This window comes from Gigantopelta aegis, chromosome 9 (genome assembly GCF_016097555.1).
Source record: "Gigantopelta aegis isolate Gae_Host chromosome 9, Gae_host_genome, whole genome shotgun sequence".
Taxonomy (NCBI): Eukaryota; Metazoa; Mollusca; class Gastropoda; order Neomphalida; family Peltospiridae; genus Gigantopelta; species Gigantopelta aegis.
The window spans coordinates 14,635,653-14,656,304 of record NC_054707.1 but is presented as its reverse complement, the minus strand read 5'-3'; the positions used below and the strand labels follow the sequence as shown (position 1 = coordinate 14,656,304).

Here is a 20,652-nt window from a genome sequence, read left to right as displayed (position 1 = left end):
AAGTCAGAAAAACACCATTAGTGAACTGTTTGATGCAAATTCGTCATGCCACGCCTCAGTGAAAATTAGGGATGCTTGAATCTGGGACCTCGCAGCGTGACGTCGCACATCAATTCAACGTCCACAGAAACACCATATGGCACTTATGGCAATGGTATCAACAAAACAACCAGGTCAATGACCGCCTCCATAGCAGCCGACCAACCCGTGACAACCCCTCGCCAAGAACTCCGGCTGATCCTTCCTCAGATCTGGAATGGCATTCCCAGGAACTTTCTCTAGCATTTAGTGGACTCAATGAGACGACGGTGCCAGGCCTGTATCAATGCTGAAGGTGGACACTCTCGCTACTGACTGTGAACTTCGCTCTGGACCCCATCTAGTGATGTGGCTCATTTGCATATGGCAGGTGCGCTCTTTTCATGGACTATTGCTCGTTTCCATACCTTCGGACATTTCTCTTTCCATGTTATAATGTTTCATACACAGCAGTAAAAATGTATCATCAAGTATCCGTCTTTTGTGTGTCACAATAACTTTTGCCTTTTAGTATATTATGTATTCATCTGATGAGTTGTAAAACAAAAGGCAAATAAAGAAATTATACTAGAAACCTTTCTCTTTTTTTTGTTTTTGTCTCCACACTTTGCAGCAGAGACGTATTGTAATCATTAGAATTATTATTCTGACAAACCCTTTAAGTAGGAGTGATGAAGGCATGGTGGTGTGTGTCGATTTGAACTTGTGTGGAAATGTCCATTGACTTAGAAGCAGATATAATACATAATCTGCGACAATAAAACCAATGCTCAATTGAAATGAATTGAAAAATCCCTCGATTTCAGCAGAAAAATATCACTTTATTTATGTCCAAGATCCATTAACAAAACAAAACAGCAACATAACACGAGAAACGTAACTAAACACCACAAACAGATTACTAGTATTTAGACCAGACGTCATGTGGGTTCATGCTGGACTCCATATATAACCCTAGATGAAACCACTAATATTAAGAAAATGAAATCTATAAGCTCAAAATTTATTATGTATTAGATATAATGGAAAACTAATAATTTAATATAAAGTTCTTGCTTTAGAAAATGACATCATTACTCTCACTGGATTACTTTCTATTCCAGTGATACACAAATGTAATCAACAGCTGTGGTATATTGTGTCCTGTTTGTGGGAATTTGCATATAAACAATTCTTGCTGCTAATCTGTCACAGAAAAATGTTTTTTCTCTCACCCTCTGAAACATGGGAAACATCCAATGATTAAACATTATGTTGGGGAACGATGATACAAGCTTAAAGTTTTTTTTTTTTTTTTTTTTTTTTAAGGAAACCATTAGAGCCCATTGATTAATCAATCATCCACTATTGGATAAACAAACATTTGATTGTTCTAAGATACAGTCTTTAGAGGAAACTCACATTTTCCCCATTAGTAGAAAGGGATCTTTAATATGCACATTTTCACAAATAAGGCAGCACATCTCATGTCATTTGATATACCAGTCATGGGTCGTGAGAGAGTTAAAAAAACAAAAACAATTAGAGAATGGGTCAACCGAGGTTTGATCATAAGACCTCAGGTGAGCCCATAAAACAAATATTCGTTTCCTATGAAATTTTACTGTGACCCCAAATCAAACTCGCCTGAAGTGGGATTGGTCTTAAGTTCAGTCACCTTGGTGGACCCACCAGGTTTGTTCCTGTCCCAATAGTGCATATAAATGATCCCTTGCTGCTACTAGGTAGGAATAATCAATGTGACACTAGTAGGCTTCCTATCTCACTCTCTAGATTAAGTGTCAACATAACCCTATTTCTTACACACCCACTAATACAACATCATGTGTTATTAATGATAACACACACAGACACGTCTATTTTATCATTTTAAGACATACGACTGGCTGTTCCAAGGTTATGGTCTGGACCTTACAACCACACCATCCAATGAAAACAAGAAACCTGATCAAAATTGATAGCTCTGTGACATGCAAGTAACATGAAACTGAAATGCAAGAGTCGAACATGTGTTTTAGTTGGAAAAGACGTTTAATGTAGTTTAAACCTTCTTTTGGTTTTATTTAGGATGTGTAAGAAATAGAATATTTTCACTTGTTGGGTATGTTTTGAAATAACTTGTAAATAAATAGTTTCTGTAAATAAATAGTTTCTCTAGTAATATTCTCTGTCAGACACTAAACAGCAGTGGTCTAGAAATGTGCTCAGGTGTTTTCATTTCCTTTCCCCTTAACCACAGGTCCGTGTTTCTTATAGAGCTTAAATATTTAAAATGTCATGTAATGGACAGAGACATGCACGCACGCACGCGCACACACACACACACACACACATATAAGTAAAATAAATACACACTGTATCACATTGAATGCAACTGTCTTAAGCAAAAGCCAAGATAAAATTCCTTTTCTAAATCACTATACTGACATTAATATTTCAAAATATGGGGATATGCTAAAAAGGTACATCACAAGGAAACAAAACAAATGCCTCATTTGTAATCGTCTCAACATTATCACAAGTCTACAAACCATTTCCAGGGGGGTGGGGTGGGTGGGTGGGGGTATGTGGAGGAGGACTTAATGATTACTTTAAACATTCAGTTACAAATTAATGTCGCCCTTCCTACCAAACCTGAAAAAAAGTCCAAATTGCACATGGCACAGTGCCAATTCATGCCCATTTATCATCTTATTTTTAATAAAAAGATTTAATGTAGAAATCCTGAAAGTTCAGAAGAACTTCCAGTATGTATAATGAAATAAACAAAAGTAAAGAAAGCTTCTGGGTGAAAGATCAATATTTTATTTTGCAAACTTTTGGGGTGAATGGGTGGGGGTGGGGTGTCAATAAAAGGTGTCCTCTTTGTACATGTGTGATAATGTTGATAATTGTCTCATAAAACATCTAATGCTGTAAAAACAGGATCACATGGCAGTAGACTTACTAAATGGCAAAACTAAATACTGCATGAAAAAACTTACATTTACTGACTTAAGGCAACAAGTCTTAGCTTGAGAGGAATGTTTCATGTATTTTTCAAGTCAGGTATATAAAACAAATAAAAAATTGGGTTCCAAGAAGAACTAATTCTTTTTAGATTGGGTCAATCAGCTTGTTAAACAAAGTTGTATTTTAACTACATTCACCCTTCTGCTCAAAATAAAATATGTATGTACTCTTTTTAACTACCGGGTACATATTATTATTTTGTTTAAGTCAGAAAAGAAAAAAATGCATTGAAAAAAAAAGGGTCAAAAAAATAATGTTGGGTTCTCATAACCACATTTTTTTAAAGCCTCATGTCTTCAGTATCTCAACTGCAGTATGAACCTGTGTTCGACATATTTTCATAAATCTACTTTGTATATTTTGGCAGCCTGGCCAAGGCACTGATAAGACGTCCACTACTAACCAATCAAAAAATCTATAAGAATTTAAAAATGGGTTAACACAGTCAACAATTTGTGCGATTTCAACTCACACACAAAACAACAAACAAGATAAATAAACATTCATGACATATATTCCTATTTCTATATACACATACAGACAATAACAACTTTCTGCCTTAGATTGTCAGTTTTATTTGACTCACGAATACTGCTAAAACTGGGGTCTTAAAACCGAGGCAGAAGCTTGTTATTTAATACATACGATATGTCCACTTTACAATAAATGTAAAAATATAGAAAACAATCACCAGCTGTTTGTGGGATAAAGACTTGAGCAACTAATGTAATATTATAATACAAGATCAGACTAACAAAAATATAGGGGTACTGGAGTACATATTCATTATGCTACAGGGGATACATGCCCCGATTTAAATATTTGTTTAACATGTATTACCACATCACAAATGACTCAAACTCTGCCACTGTCCAGAGTGACTATAAAACACACACATATAGACAAAAGTACATACATCATATATACAAAATTACATACACATACACATATATGCTGCAACAGTAACCAAAACACAAACACTGGTCAGTATTTTATGCTGGGAAAGGACCCTGCCAGCTATTGGGCAGACTTTGTGTCATATGTACAGTCAAAGTCTTTTGTTTTTGCCACATAAAATGCTTCTAAAGGCTAGCTCTATGTTAACAAGAAGTAGTATTGTTTATTTAAAAATAAATAAATAACTGTACAATTCTACATATTAAATTCAGAAACAGATGTGGGGTATTTTGGTGGATAGTTTGATGTTGTTCGTTTGGGCTTTTTTGTTTTGTTTCAATAGCCATTGATTACAAAAACTCATTCAAAAAATCTCTTTGATGGACCTTACATCAAAGGCCATGTTATGTACTGTTCTGTCTTGTAATGTTCAGAATGTGTGATGGTAGGTTTTCTCACCCCTCCCTCTCTCATATACACACGCACTGTCTTTCCTCCCTCTCGTTTTCCAAACCTCTCCCTCCCTCTCTCTCTCTCTCTCATTTAAAATGTGCTAAGGTGTGGTTAAACAGATATGACTTTCCTTTCTATTAGACCTGAATGCTGTCAAAGAGTGTTGTGTCCATATTCATGTAACTGTTAATCACAGTATACATCAAAATCAGTGGAACAAAAATGCATCATGTTTTCTAACTAATAAATTAGTAAATAGATAACGAGTCATAAAGTCACATAGGAAATCCAATATATAACCAAAAATAAATACATCTGTAAATCCTTATTAGAATTTTTGCTTGTAAAAAAAATAATTAAAATTTAAAATAATTAAAAGCAGTATGCTGTGTATCACACCAATATTAATTATTTACGAACAACACTATCATATTTATGACAACCTAGTACAAATATTTGCAACAGAAATATTCATTTGTAAAATATGCTTTTTTAAATGTACATGTATGGAATTTATTTTTCTTATGAAGACACCATGAACGACATATTATACCTTCCATTTAACAATATTAAATTTGCTTCCTACATTTGCTTAAAGCTAGTTGTGTGGTCAAGTACTAGGCTACATTCTCAAAAATGTTTATGATGTTAACATATATATTTGTAGTAATTTCTTGTGATTCTAGAAGCCATTTTATTTGGGGAGTACATTATCTTGTACATTATATTATATTTATAACGTTTTCCAGTACAGTGACTTCCAGTCCAATGACAGAGGTCCCAATGTCTATTAGTTTGAAACCAAATAACGTTATTGTCACTGAAATTCAACTATTCGGTTCCACGAGGTTCAACTTCTTAGACTTTTGATGCTTCACATCCACACTGCTGCAATGGCCTTCACCTATATCACAGTCTGGTATTTGACTTTTTTAAAACACATCAGCCATGTAGTAGGAACAGAAATAAAATTCCCCAATGAGTAACTTTGACCTATAGAACTTTGAAAACTGCAGTCTGTGATATTCTAAATGATTAATGACTTGAAGCGATTGTGGTAATGGCAAACACTGTTAATAAATAATGACATTTTCCATCTTTACTTTGTTCTTATAACACTAGTTGCACCTTTAAAAAAATAAAAATATCCTCAACAAATGTTTAAAAAAACGAAGAAGTTATAGACACAAGTTTTTAATAAATCTTATTTGCCAGTTTCAAATGAAAATATTCAATGTTTTAATAATAAATCTGTGTATTAAATAAAATAATGCTTCAATCAGTCAGGTAAATTGTGTTTTTCTTTCTTCTCATACCGGGGTGCTATTAAAAATTCATTCATTTAATTAAATACCAGTAACAAGAAATATACAATAAAAATTTCAACTGTTATGATCTATCAAAATGCTGCACTCAGGACAAACAATAGAGACCGACAAAAGACAAAGGAGATCGCCACTTGTTTCTTTGCTTTTTATATATAAATAACAGTTAACAACCTCTCTTCTGTAAAATATACTACATATGAAATCATTTCTTATATATCTCCCATAGCTAACTGTTTTATCCTATCTCGATTTTTTCAACTTTTCGATGTTTGTGTTAGTCCTACTTGCTGGGAATGGCGTCGACGCGTTCGATGCGAGGTACGGAGACTGAGAAGGCATTGTTGTTGAAAACGCAGAGAAGTAGTCAGCGGCAAACGATATCACATCGGCGGGTTTCCGTAGCAAGAGAAACTGTAAAAAGTCTGCCAGCAGCGCCTTGAGCTCGGGGTGGTGGTGCATATACACGGCGTGGTCATTCTTCAACTCCTCCTGAAACAAAGAATTCACTTTCAGTCAGAAATTATTTATAGTAATTGTTTCTCTTACACAATGTTTTACAGAACGGCAATATTTTAACCATTTTCTTGATGCCGATTTCTTTATTGAGCTGATGAGGACTGCAGACCTTACCATGAACAAATTTGAGGGGTTTGATTAATTGCCCCCCTAACTCAGATTGTGGAGAGCCAAGACATTACAATATTCAGGTTTGCTATTTAATAATTTTGTAGTACCATTTTAAAATTTTAATTCACATGCTAAGACCAGCTAAAAATTATTTGCCTTAAAGGGACATTCCTGAGTTTGCTGCATTGTAAGATGTTTCCGACTAATAAAATATTTCTACAAGTAAACGTACACATTAAATATATTTTCTTGTTTAGAATATCTGTGTCTGTATATTCAATGTGTTTCTGCTCATCTTAATATTTGTAAGAAGCTCATACTGGATTTTGTCTTCAAATAATTTCGTACGTACGGAAAAAAAATATTTTAGGAAATAAAAATGAAATTTACTCTAGTACAAATATTAGAACATCAGAAACACATTTAATATAAAGCCACTAATATTTTGTGCAGAAAAATATATTTGGTATGTACACAACGTAATTACAATCGTTAAAAAGTCTCTGTTAGTCAATAACATCTTAAAAATGGCAGCAAACTGAGGAATGTTCCTTTAACTAGTCTCAAGGGCATTCATAGGGAGGTCTGGAACTATGGTCAAGTGTCAGCTATTTTATAATAATATTCTGCTAGATGTGCCATTTATTTATTACATGGACTTGCAAAGACACAGCTACAGACTGGCAAGGTTAATGGATAAATGATTTGACAATCTCCTTAAGATAACATATGATCAACATTAAACACCCTCCAACTACTTTGTAAGCAACTAGCTAAAGTCATTGTATTCAATCCATGTAATTATTTGCAGACCTCGCAGTGAAATTGTTTTTAGCAGAATTATTAATTGTGCCCCTAATTTAGATTATGGAGAGCCATTTAATACATTACCCATATTGATACCATATACATTCATATGCTGAAGGGAGCTAAATATGACTCCTTGAAATGGTATCAGGGGACTGATGGGAAGTGACAGTGTTAGCTCCTCCTGAACAGCGAAAGTAATGTTTTATTTAATGACGCACTCAACACATTGTATTTTACGGTTATATGGTGTCAGACATATGGTTATGGACCATACAGATATTGAGAAAGGAAACCCGCTGTCTCCACTTCATGGGCTATTCTTTTCGATTAGCAGCAAGGGATCTTTTATATGCACCATTCCACAGACAGGGTAGTACATACCACAGCCTTTGATATATCAGTCGTGGTGCACTGGCTGCAACGAGAAACAGCCCAATGGGCCCACCGACGGGGATCAATCCCACACCGACCGTGCATCGAGTGAGCGCTGTACCACTGGGCTACATCTCACCCCTCTGCAACAGGCAAGTTACACAATTATTCTAAAACAAACCCACCTTTCTGTCAAGGAACTTGGAATACATCTGCATATCCTCCTCCCAGTTGAGCGGCTGTTTCGTAAATACTGGCTTCGGTGGCTCCTCGTCTGTAGAATAAACAAGAAGAAATTCCTAAACTCCATTTCACAAATAAATATATGTTTGACTCTTCAGCCTGTCACAAAATGTTATTTTTATTACATACCTATTTAATCTTACTCTAGTAATAAAAACATTCTGACAGTGCAATAAGTTGTTTATTTTATTGAACATGTGTGTCGTTCATGTTCACCAGAATGACGTCATGTCCCTAGCCAGGACGCTCAGCATTCCGCCAATTCCACAAAATTCTACTAACTCTCCAGATGAAGTAAGTTGTGCTATTTAATTAAACTTCTGTTAAGCACAATATACAAAGGTGATATTTTAAAAATACGGAACCACATACCAGTTGTTTTCCCCATGTTATTTATTGCACTTGTTTATAGTGAAAATCAATGTGCTCTAGTGGCGTTGTTAAATAAAACAAATTTTTATTTTTTATTTTTTATAGTGTGCAAGATTTATACCACTCTCATATGTAGTTCTCTATTATCAGTGTTTCTGCCAGAAAGAAATGTTTGGGTATTGCGCTATGTTACTGAATGCAACCACAGTCAACAGGGGCCCTCCTCCATACAAAAAAAAGGGTTACATATAGGGTTAGGCTTAAGAAAATCATACAATCATACAAGTGTCATTAATTCTGTCAAAATGTTAACTTAAAAAAATAAAAATTTGGGTATGGCACCATACCCATTTTACCCTCTGGCAGAAACCCTGATTATTTATACACTGTATTGAAAGTAACAATTTAAAGAGTTTTCAATTTAAAATAAAGTCTGAAATAAAGGAGTGGAGACGGTGCTTATGTCACTTATTTTAGGTCACTGATCAAAGATATAAAAATGTATCTAGTCATCACCGTACCAATGTATATAGTGATTGCAGTAAGGTATTGTGAAAATCGTGATACAAACCTCTCTCAATCAGCTCAGGCACTTCGGCCAGTTTCATTGTAACTGGAGACCCAACTTGCACTCTGTTTGTCAAATGGCTGCAATAAAAATAAACCAAGGAATAATAATTTTGTATTTTTCAACAAGTCTACAGTAGTGTATTTCCTATCTATAAACAAATTGGCTATACTGTAAATCATAAAATATTAGAGATCTTAAAATTTAGCAAAATCCAAATAAGAGGCATAAAACTGTAGCAAGGTTATCAGTTAATCAGCGGCAAAACAATTGCACCAAAGTGTTTTGGAACAGTCTCTTTAAATTTAATATCAGGAAATATTAGTGTCTTGTATAACTTATCTAAATTTGCTAAAATTGTAAATGTTTTAGCTACCATAAAATACAATTACTTTTATTTTACTCTAACAAAAAGTAACCCCAAAAAAGCATTAAATATATTATTTTGGGGTTTCAAGGAAGACGGCTGGTAATAATATCCTATCAGAAATTTAAGAATGAAAAGAAAACAAACCAATCAGACATGAAGTATGACTGCCACGTTGTGGGTAGGTCGACAGTAGAGTTGATCGTTCTCTCGATCCCTATCACTGGTAGTTCTACTCCCTGGACTGTCTGTGTTCGCTCATTGAGACCTCGCTACAAAGCATTTTCAAAACATAATTATAGGATATTAAACAAGCTTCCATTTCGTATCATGTTTATGTCCCGAGTGAAATCATTTTCAACTGTCACAAGCTTTAGCAAGCTGTATGACGCTGAATTGTTACGTACCATTGTTCTAGTGGGATGTAAGACATTGATATGAACCAAAATATATTTAACCATATAGGTAATAACATTTCCGAAAAAAGTTGAATCTAAAACACTGGGCATGTGTACGCCTTTTCCTACAAATGTCATGCACATATTTAACCTATAAAGGTGGAGATTATTAAAAGATATCACTGGAAAGATCATAACTCAAGCTTTAAGATCAAATATGATCTGTTACATTGCCCCAGAACTTAAACCTCAACAACTCAATTTGTGCTAGCAGTCAAAATGCAAGCAGAAATAATTAAATTAATTGGCTTCATATACAACAAACAATATCACCATTAGGCATAATGATTATATGATTTTGACAGAGAAAACCAGACATATAGAGAACAAGCACAAGGCTTACTTGTTACTATTTTAAAACTCACGTATGTGGCATCACACAGATTTGCATCTGAGTCGAAGGATATAAAGTGCATGTCATCGGGAAGCGTCTTCTCAATTAGCAGTCGGTGGAGCAGCAGGTTGGAGCCTGGAGTGAACGAAAGAATGAATGAATGAATGGATGAATGAGCAGATGAATGAACAGAAGAAAGAATGAATGAATAGATCGATGAATGAATGGATGGATGGATGAATCAAACAATCAATGACCAGAGCCTGAAACAAGACATATAAAATAGTACATAAGTTTTCGTTAGAGATTATTCTCATGAACTTTAGATACTATTTGAAGGAATGAAGTGCTGAAAAGTTCAATGTTTTCTGAAAATGATACCCAACAAAACATATTTTAGTTATTACCTACTTTCAAAGAATGTACTGTTTATAAGAAAAACCTTATATATCAGTATTTTTTTAAATTAATTTTTTTATTGTTTTGGACAATATCTGGTACTGGACATGGAGTTACTGAAAAAATAAAGTTTGTTTTGTTTAACAACATCACTAGAGCACACTGGGTTTTTTTAATCATTGGCTATTGTATGTCTAACAAATTGTCATTTTGACAGTCTTAGAGAGGAACCATGCTACATATTTCCATTAGTAGCAAGGAATCTTTTATATGCACATACCCATAGACAGGATAACCCATATCACGGCCGTTGATATACCAGTCGTAGTGCACTGACTGGAACAAGAAATAGCCTAATGGGCCCACCAACAGGGATCGATCCTATTGTCCGAACCAAATTGTTAACTACAAAAAATTACTCTCCTACCTTTAAGTTGAGTGCATCGTTAAATAAAACATTTCTTTCTTTCTCCTACCTTTAATTGCCGTTAGATTTCCTCCAAAGTTTGTCCAGACACAAATCACAAAAAAAACCCACTACAAATATACAGATTCCACACACGAGACTGCAACGATGTCGCCGATATCGTCTTTGCTGAGATTGCATAGGGAAAAATACATACAGTTTTCTGCCATCTGCCATGTTGCTTGTTTATGGAATACTCTTCAAGAGGGGTGAAAGCCTCCAAAGTATGTGACACAATTAATATGAAATCAATGATCTCTAGTGGTATCATTAAAAAAAATAATAATAATAAAAAATAATAATAAATAATATGACGTCATCACGTTTGCTTTTATATCATAACATGTTATGACGTTGTTAGATTAAGTCCTATCTTTTCAACCCTCTTGAAGAATATTCCATAAAGTCAAAATGGCAGCTGGAACAAAATTACATGCTTTTTGCCCTATGCGCTCTCAGCGAAGTCGATATAGGTGACATAGTTATCATTTGGTATGTGGAATCTGTGTCATCGTAATGGTTTTTTCAAGATTTCTGTCTGAACAAACTTTGCAGGAAATCTAACGGCAATTAAAGGTAGGAGAGTAATTTTTCGTAGTTGTTAACAATTTGGTTCGGACAATAGACCAACCGCACATTAGGTGTTAACTTTACCACTTAGCTACACCCTGCCCCATAAGACTCAAAGATGCGTGCAGTTAGTATCTCTGTAATGTTAAAATCTCCAACGGTATCAATAAGAAGAGTTGTTAGTAAGAACTGTAACTGTCCTCGTTAACAACAAACCCCAAGTTGTTTACCTTCTGAAATAAACCCTTTCATGCTTTCAGGTGACCATGTTTTCGAAGTCCGTTGAACATCCTGGAGGATAGAAACATAGACCTTAGTATTTTTGTACACATAGTCACAAAGTGCAATGTAATGAGTCTTGTTTTGACATAATATTTCTGTTACAAGTGTATTCTAGATGGTCAATTAAATGATTTTGTGTTTTAGTGTCATTTTTCTGTACAACCAATCATCAAATTGCAGGTTCACCCAGCCTTTTTCATGTTTTAAACTGAACACAGCAAGTAAAAAGTACACCCCCTCTCATCTACAACAGCATTTACTCAGATTTAATGGAGAATAAAACCCCAAAAAACAAACAAGATAAGAAAGAAAAAACAAGAGAAAAAGTAGGCAGCTAAGCTGGCAATAGTACCGGTATATTGTTTTCAAATAATTACATGTACTTACAGAGTATTTTCTAGCAGAAGAAAACTTACCTGTCCCTGAGTAATGATTCTGTTAACAATAAAGCCTTCTTCCGTTTTAATAATACCAGTTTTTCTGTCAAGGGGACAATTCTCAAGCTGGAAACAAATCAAATTCTATATTACTTTAAACATTGGCTAACGTTTTCATTTATGAACAATTTGCTATTTATTATTGCAAACATATTTCTTCATCAATGTTTTATACATGTTCAAAGTTGATAAAATGTTTAATTGTAACAATATTAGTGCAAGTTGATTAATATTCATGAAACACTTTTATTTGGAATTATAAATAGTCAAAATACATTTATAAATTGATTAATTGTTAATGTACAATATTACATATACAAATCAAAATTACAAAAGAGTACACTAAATGAAACTGGTATCAAAATCTTTATCAAAGATAACATACAAATCGAAAAATACATATACATGTATTACAAAAACTGTTTACATACAGAATTCGACAACAATTGGAAACCAATTGTCGTCGAATTCTGTATGTAAACAGTTTTTGTAATACATGTATATGTATTTTTCGCTTTGTATGTTAAACATTTTAGGATGTCATAACTGAGACACTTAGTACTTTTGTTATATATATACTCTTCAAAAGAAGAAACGCAAAACCACATTGTCGTAACATTTGGAGAATTGATTTAATTATTGAATGGTGAGTCCAATAATTACCAAATGTTGCAGGATTGTTCACAATTCACTCTAGTCCATTGTGAGTAAGTGATAGGACACAGCACCAAGGTCAAGGTCATCTGGAGTCAATACCGGGTGTGGCCTCTGCGTGTGTTGACAACTGCCTGGCACCGCCTGCCCATTGAAGCAACCAGAGTACGGATGACGTCCCGGGGGATGGTGGCCCACTCGGCCTGCAAGACTGCTGCCAGCTCGGGCAGGGTCTGGGGCTGTGGTTGTCGCTGTCGGAGGCGTCGGTCCAACTCGTCCCATAGATGCTCAATTGGGTTCAAATCCGGTGATATCGATGGCCAAGGAAGGACATTAATGTTGTTGTTCTGTAGGAAAGCCGTTGTGAGACGTGCTGTGTGAGGCCTGGCGTTGTCATGTTGGGACACTGCGTTGGCGTTGGCCATAACTGGAACGATGTGTGGCCGGAGGATCTGGTCAATGTAGCCCTGTGCATTCAGGTTGCCCTGCACGTGGACCAGGTCAGTTCTGCCAGTGTGTGAGATGGCTGCCCACACCATGACACTACCCCCGCCGAATCTGTCCACTTCCTGCACGCAGTTTGCCGCATAACGTTCACCACGACTCCTATACACGCGACATCTTCCATCATGACATCGGAGCAGAAATCGGGACTCGTCACTGAACCACACCTGTCTCCATCGCAGTTGAGGCCATTGTCGATGAATCTGGCACCACTGCAGTCGGAGTCGACGGTGTTGTGGTGTTAAGATGACACCTCGAACTGGACGTCTGGCACGAATTCCTACCTCACGTAGGCGGTTCCGTACGGTCTGGTCGGATATCCTGCGCAAACCTGGTATTGCTGCGGCTGTGGAGGTGGCAGTAGTCAATCGTTCCCGAAGGTGGCGTACCCGGATGTAGCGGTCCTGCCCGGGGGTAGTGACCCGTGGTCGACCGGATCTAGGGAGGTCACGTGTTGATCCATGTTGCTGGTAACGGTCCCACAGTCTGGAGATGGTGCTTGGGGACACATGGAATGCCCTGGCAACGGCCGTTCTGGATTCGCCTGCGTCTAGTCGGCCGATGGCATTGTTTCTCTGCGGTTCACTGAGACGTGGCATGTCCTGGATTGTCAACTGTCGGCCAGATACAGAGGCCAGGCAAGCGAACACCCTGCACTTTTATACTGTCGGTGTTCATGTTGCACGTGCAGACAACGCACGTGGCTGCGTTTTTGCGAATATTCACATTTTGGAACTTTATTGTACAGTAGCTGCGTTTTATCGAATGCAACCGTGGGAATGTGTTTGGGACATGCAATGACCTTATATTCACAAAGCATGAACCGGTAGGAAACATAAAATCGGAGTTATAACCCATTTGTACCCTTTTGCGTTTCTTTTTTTGAAGAGACACTTAGTACTTTTGTAACACTTAGTACTTTTGTTATATATATATATTTAAGTATGACGCCAGTTTGGAAGTATATCTATCGTTTCATTTTTACTTTTTTTACTTTCAATCTTTTTTTTAATTTCCACTTTTGTCACTGCTCCTTTTTTTCATATTTTAGTATGTACATTATTTGTAGATTAACTTTTTGAAATGATTGTTTACTATGTACTTTGTAAGGTAGTGAATTCAGGGCCTCAACCCCGACACTATGATAACATATTTCTGGGGCAATAAACTAATTTTTTTAAATAATAAAACAAATAAATAAATAATAAAAATAAATTAAAAATATTCATGAATTTCAACCAAGGGATAATATTTCATAATCATAGACTGTGAATTATATTTGCTTAAGTTAATCAATTATCTATGAAAAAAAAAAAACTGCATTGGAATCAGGTGCCTTCTGCAGCTTGAAACTTTTAACAATAAGAACGTCTAACATGCAGCTCACCACAAAACCAACCACCTGGCAGATCAGTTAAATTTAAAGTTGAGTAATCGAATAAAGGTTCGCATGAAATACTGTCCCCTGCTGAACCTGGCTGTGTCAGTGTTAATATACAACACACATTTTGTACAAAAAGAGTATCAGAACAATAATTAATGTTGGTGACCAGATTTCATAATAAACAAGGGAACCCAGTGATTGGCATGGTCTACAGTTATGCAAATAGTGATGATTGTGATTTTATCTAAGGTTATGCAAATAGTGATGATTGTAATTTTAGCTATGTGAACAGCTGTCTTGGCAAGTAAGATTGCATGATTCTCTAAGCCCTCGACACATTTTGTAAGCAAAACCTGTTAAAAAAAACAATTTAAATAAAAAAAATTAAAATGATCATATATACACACTGAAGTATGGAAGTCAACCTAATATAAAAAAGATAGGAATTTTTTTTTTATAAAACTGTTTTCAAATGCACATATTTGAGTATATATTCTAAGAAAAATATTTCTGTGTAAGCGAACCTTAACATATTCATGATGTTGCTGATCCAGTGTCTCGAGCTGCGGTGACACGTAACATGTGATGGACGTCCCACACGGGACGTTGTCGACGGCACCGTGGCTGTTGGCGTGGACGAGAAACGCGTCCTTGCAGTGATACTTGGTCGGTTCTATCGACACCGAGAACTCGCCCAGCTCCTTTCCCGTGTCCGAGACCGTCACCAAGTGGTCGCTGAACATCAGATATTTGAAGTCTTCTTTTGGATCTTAAAACAAAGAAGAAGAAAAATGTTTTATCAATTTATAAGAAAATTTAACAAAAATAATGTTTAAATTGTTAAAAGAATGTAATTATGGTTTGAATATTTCCATTAAAAAGATCACTGAAATAAAGATATTTCATAAAACACTGCAGTAAAATCAAATTTGATTAATGTTGACCTGTAATTATGGCATAACATTACTTGTTTTTCTGACTGACTGTTGTAGAAAAAAGTGAAAATGAGTAACTACCATGAATCCTACTTCTGCAATACCACATTTTAAACCTTATTGCATACAAATTTACTTCAAAATGTAATATATTTTAAACCTTATTCAATACAACAAATCTACTGCAAGAAGTACTATATTTTAAACCTTATTCAATACAAATATTTTAAACCTTATTCATTACAAATCTACTGCAACAAGTACCACATTTTAAACCTTATTCCATACAAATCTACTGCAAGGAGTACAATATTTTAAACCTTATTCAATACAAATCTACTGCAAGAAGCTAATAACTAGTGTAGCAGACAAACCAATGGAACTGATGAAGTTCAAAGCCAGCTCATTTGGTATGGGCAGTGGAACGGGTTCGTTATCTGTGACCAGCTCCTGATCAGACATCACCAGATCTTGACCAGCCTGGTCAGTGCCTGCGGTCAGCAGATTCTCGTCGCTCTGTTCGTTATCTGTCGGCTCAGCGTAGTCAACATCCTGGTCACTGGGGGCAGACACCTGACCCTCAGCTTGGGACTCATCCTCCGGAATGCTCGGCACATTCTCCGTGGACGCAGGATTCTGAACACCGGGCTCATTGTCTGTCATCTCCTGACTCTGACTGTAATGTAGGTGATGAACATTTTAAGCCTCATCACATGCAAACTCAGTATGAGCATATATACATTAAAATATGAAAGTCTTCTAGAATTTTATAACAATCCACTTGCCATGGGATCAGTGATTTTAAAAATGTACTAGCCATGATTAAAAATTCACTAGTCCTACTTTAAATAAGTGCAATTTTACTAATATTACAATGATCAAATATGTCACCTGAAGGAGGAGATAGAGCTTAAAAATTTGACAGCATTTGACAAAGGTTTTGTTTCCACTAGCCGTCGGGAAAGTTATAGTAGTTATTTACAAGCCCAACACTGAATACCACTAGCCATGGGAGTGGAACTACCACAATCTAGAAGCCCTGAAATATGCCAATTTTAAACATGGCATTATACCAAACTTTAATAACATTTGGCAGTCCAAGTTCATAAACAGGAATGTCAGTAATATTTCATGCCCACTGTAAATCATGAAAACAATGTGCCATGGTATTATCGTGTTGGGACAGGTACAATCTGATTAAAATTAGCTCTACTGGTCTACCAGTAGATCTAACAGCATTGCGTGGACTCCCATATCCAGGTGACATATCATCTATAAATAACAATTTAAATATCGATCAATTACACTTCGCCTTTTATAGCCTTATTCAGGAGCATACAAATTCTAAAAATATCGGGTGAGACTATTTATGCAATAGGCAAACTTGTTGGTCTATTTCAACATTAAAAAAACAGGGGGAAAAGTGCAGTAATAAACTCTGGATTGTATACTAGTATAAAGAGATTTTATGGCTATACCATCACGTGCTTTTTCTGTCTTGAAACGAATTTTATATAAATTTTTATATTTAAATTAGTTTCCGGCATACTTCGTAATTCACCCGAATCATTTCGTATACCCTCAGCATAATCCTGAATGTTTTCAAATCAGTGGGTCTCATAAACTTAACAACTTGTTCCGTATAAGACTATTTGATTTGCTTTATAAACCCTAACTAGATCTTGTAATTAAACATGTTGGCATACCCTCTGTATACTCCTCGTGATGCTTCTACAACTTATATAATTCCATTAATTTTGGCAACATTTTTGTCTCATGAACTAAGAATTTGTTCCGTATAGGCCTATTTGATTTGCTTTATAAACCCTGACTATATAATGCTCGTCTTCTCCCGCTATCTTTTAGACGAATAGGTTAGAGTTTTATTTTAATCAACCACTGCGCGTTTCAGTACCGTTCTGTGACAGTCGCCTTGCGATTTTGTGAAATGATTACCATTAGCGAGCCTGAATTGCAACTGAACTTGCAGTGTTCAGCTTGCATCTTGCCTCTTTTTAACTTTACCTGCTTGGTATGTCAGCACTCATGACTTATGATGACAAGGCAAATTACAAACACATCCAATTATGTATAGTTAAACGCCTGCAGATATAAAATTTGATAAATTTGCCTGTCAAAAACAAAACATGGCCGCCACGACCTGTCACTATGGAAATATTTACTTCCGTACAATTAAAGAGCTTGTTCTCAGGGGAGTTAATTCTTCTGGGACTCAGTTTGATGTGACTTTGTGTCATTATAAAATAAGGAAAATAAGACAACGCCACTAAAGCACATTTATATATTAATCATTGGCTATTGGATGTTAAACATTTGTTTATTTTGACATATATTCTTAAAGAGGATACCTGCTACATTTTCCTATTAGTAGCAAGGGATCTTTTATATGCACAATCCCACAGACAGGATAGCACACACCACGGCCTTTGATATACCAGGCGTGATGCACTGGCTTGAATGAGAAATTACCCAATAGGCCCAGCGACGGGGATCGATCCCAAACCGACCGCGCATCAAGCGATCCCTTACCACTGGTGATCAATGACAAACCAGCGCGGTTTGTGTCTAATATATTGTTACTAGTATATCTAAACATATAAAAAGTGAGAAAGGAAACTCGCTGATGCCACCTAGACTAGCGCAAGCGCTACTCCGAACGAACAACAATAATTATCTTTTATCAAAGAAAGCACAGCACAGGTCATTGTCTTTGGTGGACTAATCCTAATGTTAAATATTTCGACCAGAACTATTTTGTGCCGCATATTGGGTTTATTGGGGCATCCCCATTGTGAAATGTCCACTTGAACACGTGTTGCAACTAAAGGCTTCACTCAGTATATACTTTAGTTCTTTTTTAATCCACCCATGTGGATTTCATGACGACACGTGCATACTATGTGTGGAAACAGCTTCGTGATGTAGTTACATTACCTCTTTGTATTTATTTCGTGGTGTTTTGGTTATGGACACAGAGGAGAATAATGTGCGGGTCAAGGGCTTTGAAGAGGATGTTCTCATTGCTTTGCAAGTGGTTTTATTTTAAAGTGGTTTGCAAAGTTAAAAAGATAATTAAACGTATGTTTAGTGTGAATTATTCTAAGCGAATTGTCAATAAGCCAGCAACAAACATCAGTTACAAACTTTGGTTGTAATTCGTACATATATACGACAGACATTAATCGAAGTCGTAACGCGGTTTGGAGTTTAATCCTATTTTCAAATACTGTAAAATAGCTTTAAACTGGAAATGCATTGTTATTTTAATTCATAGCTTGTTTTTACATTATAATTATTGGTACAGTAAAATGGCATAATACCATTGTAAAAGGTTATCTAAACCGCAAAACATTTAAAGAGTTTCGTCTGCAAACTATGTAATATTAAATATCCTTTCCTTACTCTTTTTGATATTTTGACACTTCTTGAACTATTTCTTGTACTATTTTGAGAAGGAAAGATTAACAATTATTTGAAAATACAAACAGTAATTATTTGTGTATTTAAATGAAAGACTCCAGCAAGAAACTAATTAATTCTTTCACCACAAACCATTACATTATTCCCGCCAGTTTCAGTAATCGTGGTGTCCGAGTTTCATAGATGTTAAAATGGCGCCATCTGTGAAATATTTTCTGTGTTTTTGCGCCTTGTGGACTTTTGTGCTGCTTCTCTCAGTTTTCAAGAATCTTCCCGCCAACCAAGATCAGCAGACGATTCGTGTCTATGAAGTGGTGAACAAACCAAATGTGCTGGGCAAGAAAATAATTGTTCAAGACTTTCACGTACTCAGCAAGGGAAGGGTTTTGAATAAGCAGAGTCACGCCAAGGTTCATAGTAACATATCATATCCTGGTGAGTGCTGTCCTGTCCGAATTATAGTGAATTCGGAGGCATAGGAAGCGGGGAATGACAAATTCCGGAAATAATACATTGCTTCCCACTGTTAGATGGTGAAATAAATAATACATTATTTAACCCTTTGGCTGCTAGCATCTTCCAAGATTATTATAAATATTCCATCTGTAATATATGTATAAAAAATAAGTGTTGAACTGGACATCAGAGTGGTTTCTAGTTCAACACTTACTTTTTATATACAGACACAAATTGTAGTAACATTGTTCTGATTAGTAGTGTGTTATTAAAATGGTGTCCATATAAGTATCACGTGTGAATTATAGACTAGTAGAAACAGATTTAAAGAAGCGAACTACTATGTATTTTATTGTATATCTTTCCACAGGAATGTTCAATGTGTATCATTTCTGTCTTGTTATATGGTAATGGACATGATGTTTTGTTGCGTTAGTCATACCTCTATGACACCATATCTACGTACGTATCGTATACTGACGTAAACCAGTAAGGCAAGCAACACTTCGTATTGCAGGCCCGTAGGAACGACTTTGGGCATGGGGGGGGGGGGGGGGGGGGGGGGGGGTGGGCACTGACGGATCGGGTACAAACTATATAATCAAATTTTGGTTACAATGGCAAACATTAATGTGTAAAAAAAAAAAAAAGGCTCAAAATGGGAGCATGTGCCGCCGCCCCCCCCCCCCCCCCCCCCCCCCCAGTTCCTGCGGGCCAGTATTGTAGACACGATTTTGGTCGTGATGCTGGGTTCTTTGTTTTTCTAATGATACTCACGCGTATGTATGTACTAATTCTATGTACATTTGAGGTTACGGAGGAAGACCAGTGAACATCGACCCGTCCAGCCTCTCCCCTCGAGACAGGGAGAGATATGAGGCGGGGTACAAACTGCACCACCTCAACCAGTTCGTTAGTGACATGATTCCACTTCGCCGGACATTAAGTAATGTGGTACAGCCCAAGTAAGTATATATAAGATATGCTACTATAGTCACAGTTTCACATACAAATTACTTAGAGCGGTAATTACAAACAACTGCACTACCAGAGGCACGCTGGATTTCCCAACATATTTAAGCAAACGTTTATATTTAGGCTAATGAGTAATTAAAGGTAAACAAAAACACCAAAAAACAACCCTCTGACACCATGTGATAACTGACACATATAATGGCGCCAACAACATTAGTTTTATTCCAAAGGTCAAGGTTGTTACATATTGTAATAGATGACAGCGCTAT

General features: G+C 36.1%; 2 protein-coding genes across 3 annotated transcripts in view; one reads left to right on the top strand and one right to left on the bottom strand.

Moving 5' to 3' along the window:
• Window positions 1–20,652, top strand: part of LOC121380581 (polypeptide N-acetylgalactosaminyltransferase 5-like) — a 51,728-nt gene that overhangs the window by 22,780 nt on the left and 8,296 nt on the right. Inside the window, exon 2 of the mRNA XM_041509460.1 lies at window positions 20,220–20,373. Within this exon, the coding sequence (XP_041365394.1) occupies window positions 20,330–20,373 (44 nt within the window). The 5' untranslated portion in view covers window positions 20,220–20,329. The remainder of the gene's footprint in view (window positions 1–20,219; window positions 20,374–20,652) is intronic.
• LOC121380582 (ciliogenesis-associated TTC17-interacting protein-like) lies at window positions 840–20,229 on the bottom strand. 2 transcript variants are annotated; one of them, XM_041509461.1, is made up of 10 exons: window positions 20,186–20,229; window positions 15,886–16,187; window positions 15,101–15,345; window positions 12,014–12,100; window positions 11,546–11,606; window positions 9,912–10,015; window positions 9,236–9,360; window positions 8,725–8,801; window positions 7,724–7,812; window positions 840–6,218 (listed from the first exon to the last, which is right to left on the bottom strand). In XM_041509461.1, the coding sequence occupies exons 1-10, from the start codon at window positions 20,212–20,214 to the stop codon at window positions 5,970–5,972; spliced, it is 1,368 nt and encodes a 455-aa protein (XP_041365395.1). In that variant the 5' UTR covers window positions 20,215–20,229; the 3' UTR covers window positions 840–5,969. The 2 variants fall into 2 exon arrangements, with proteins under 2 accessions (XP_041365395.1, XP_041365396.1); XM_041509462.1 differs by lacking the exon at window positions 20,186–20,229 and adding an exon at window positions 17,537–17,708.

Coding starts and splice junctions, on each gene's coding strand:
- LOC121380582 (XM_041509461.1), bottom strand. CDS start 20,214: ATGTACATAGAATTAGTACATACATACGC. Junction 15,346..15,885: donor GAACTTCATCAGTTCCATTG/GTTTGTCTGCTA, acceptor CTTTGTTTTAAG/ATCCAAAAGAAGACTTCAAA. Junction 6,219..7,723: donor CCAAGTTCCTTGACAGAAAG/GTGGGTTTGTTT, acceptor TCTTTGTTTCAG/GAGGAGTTGAAGAATGACCA.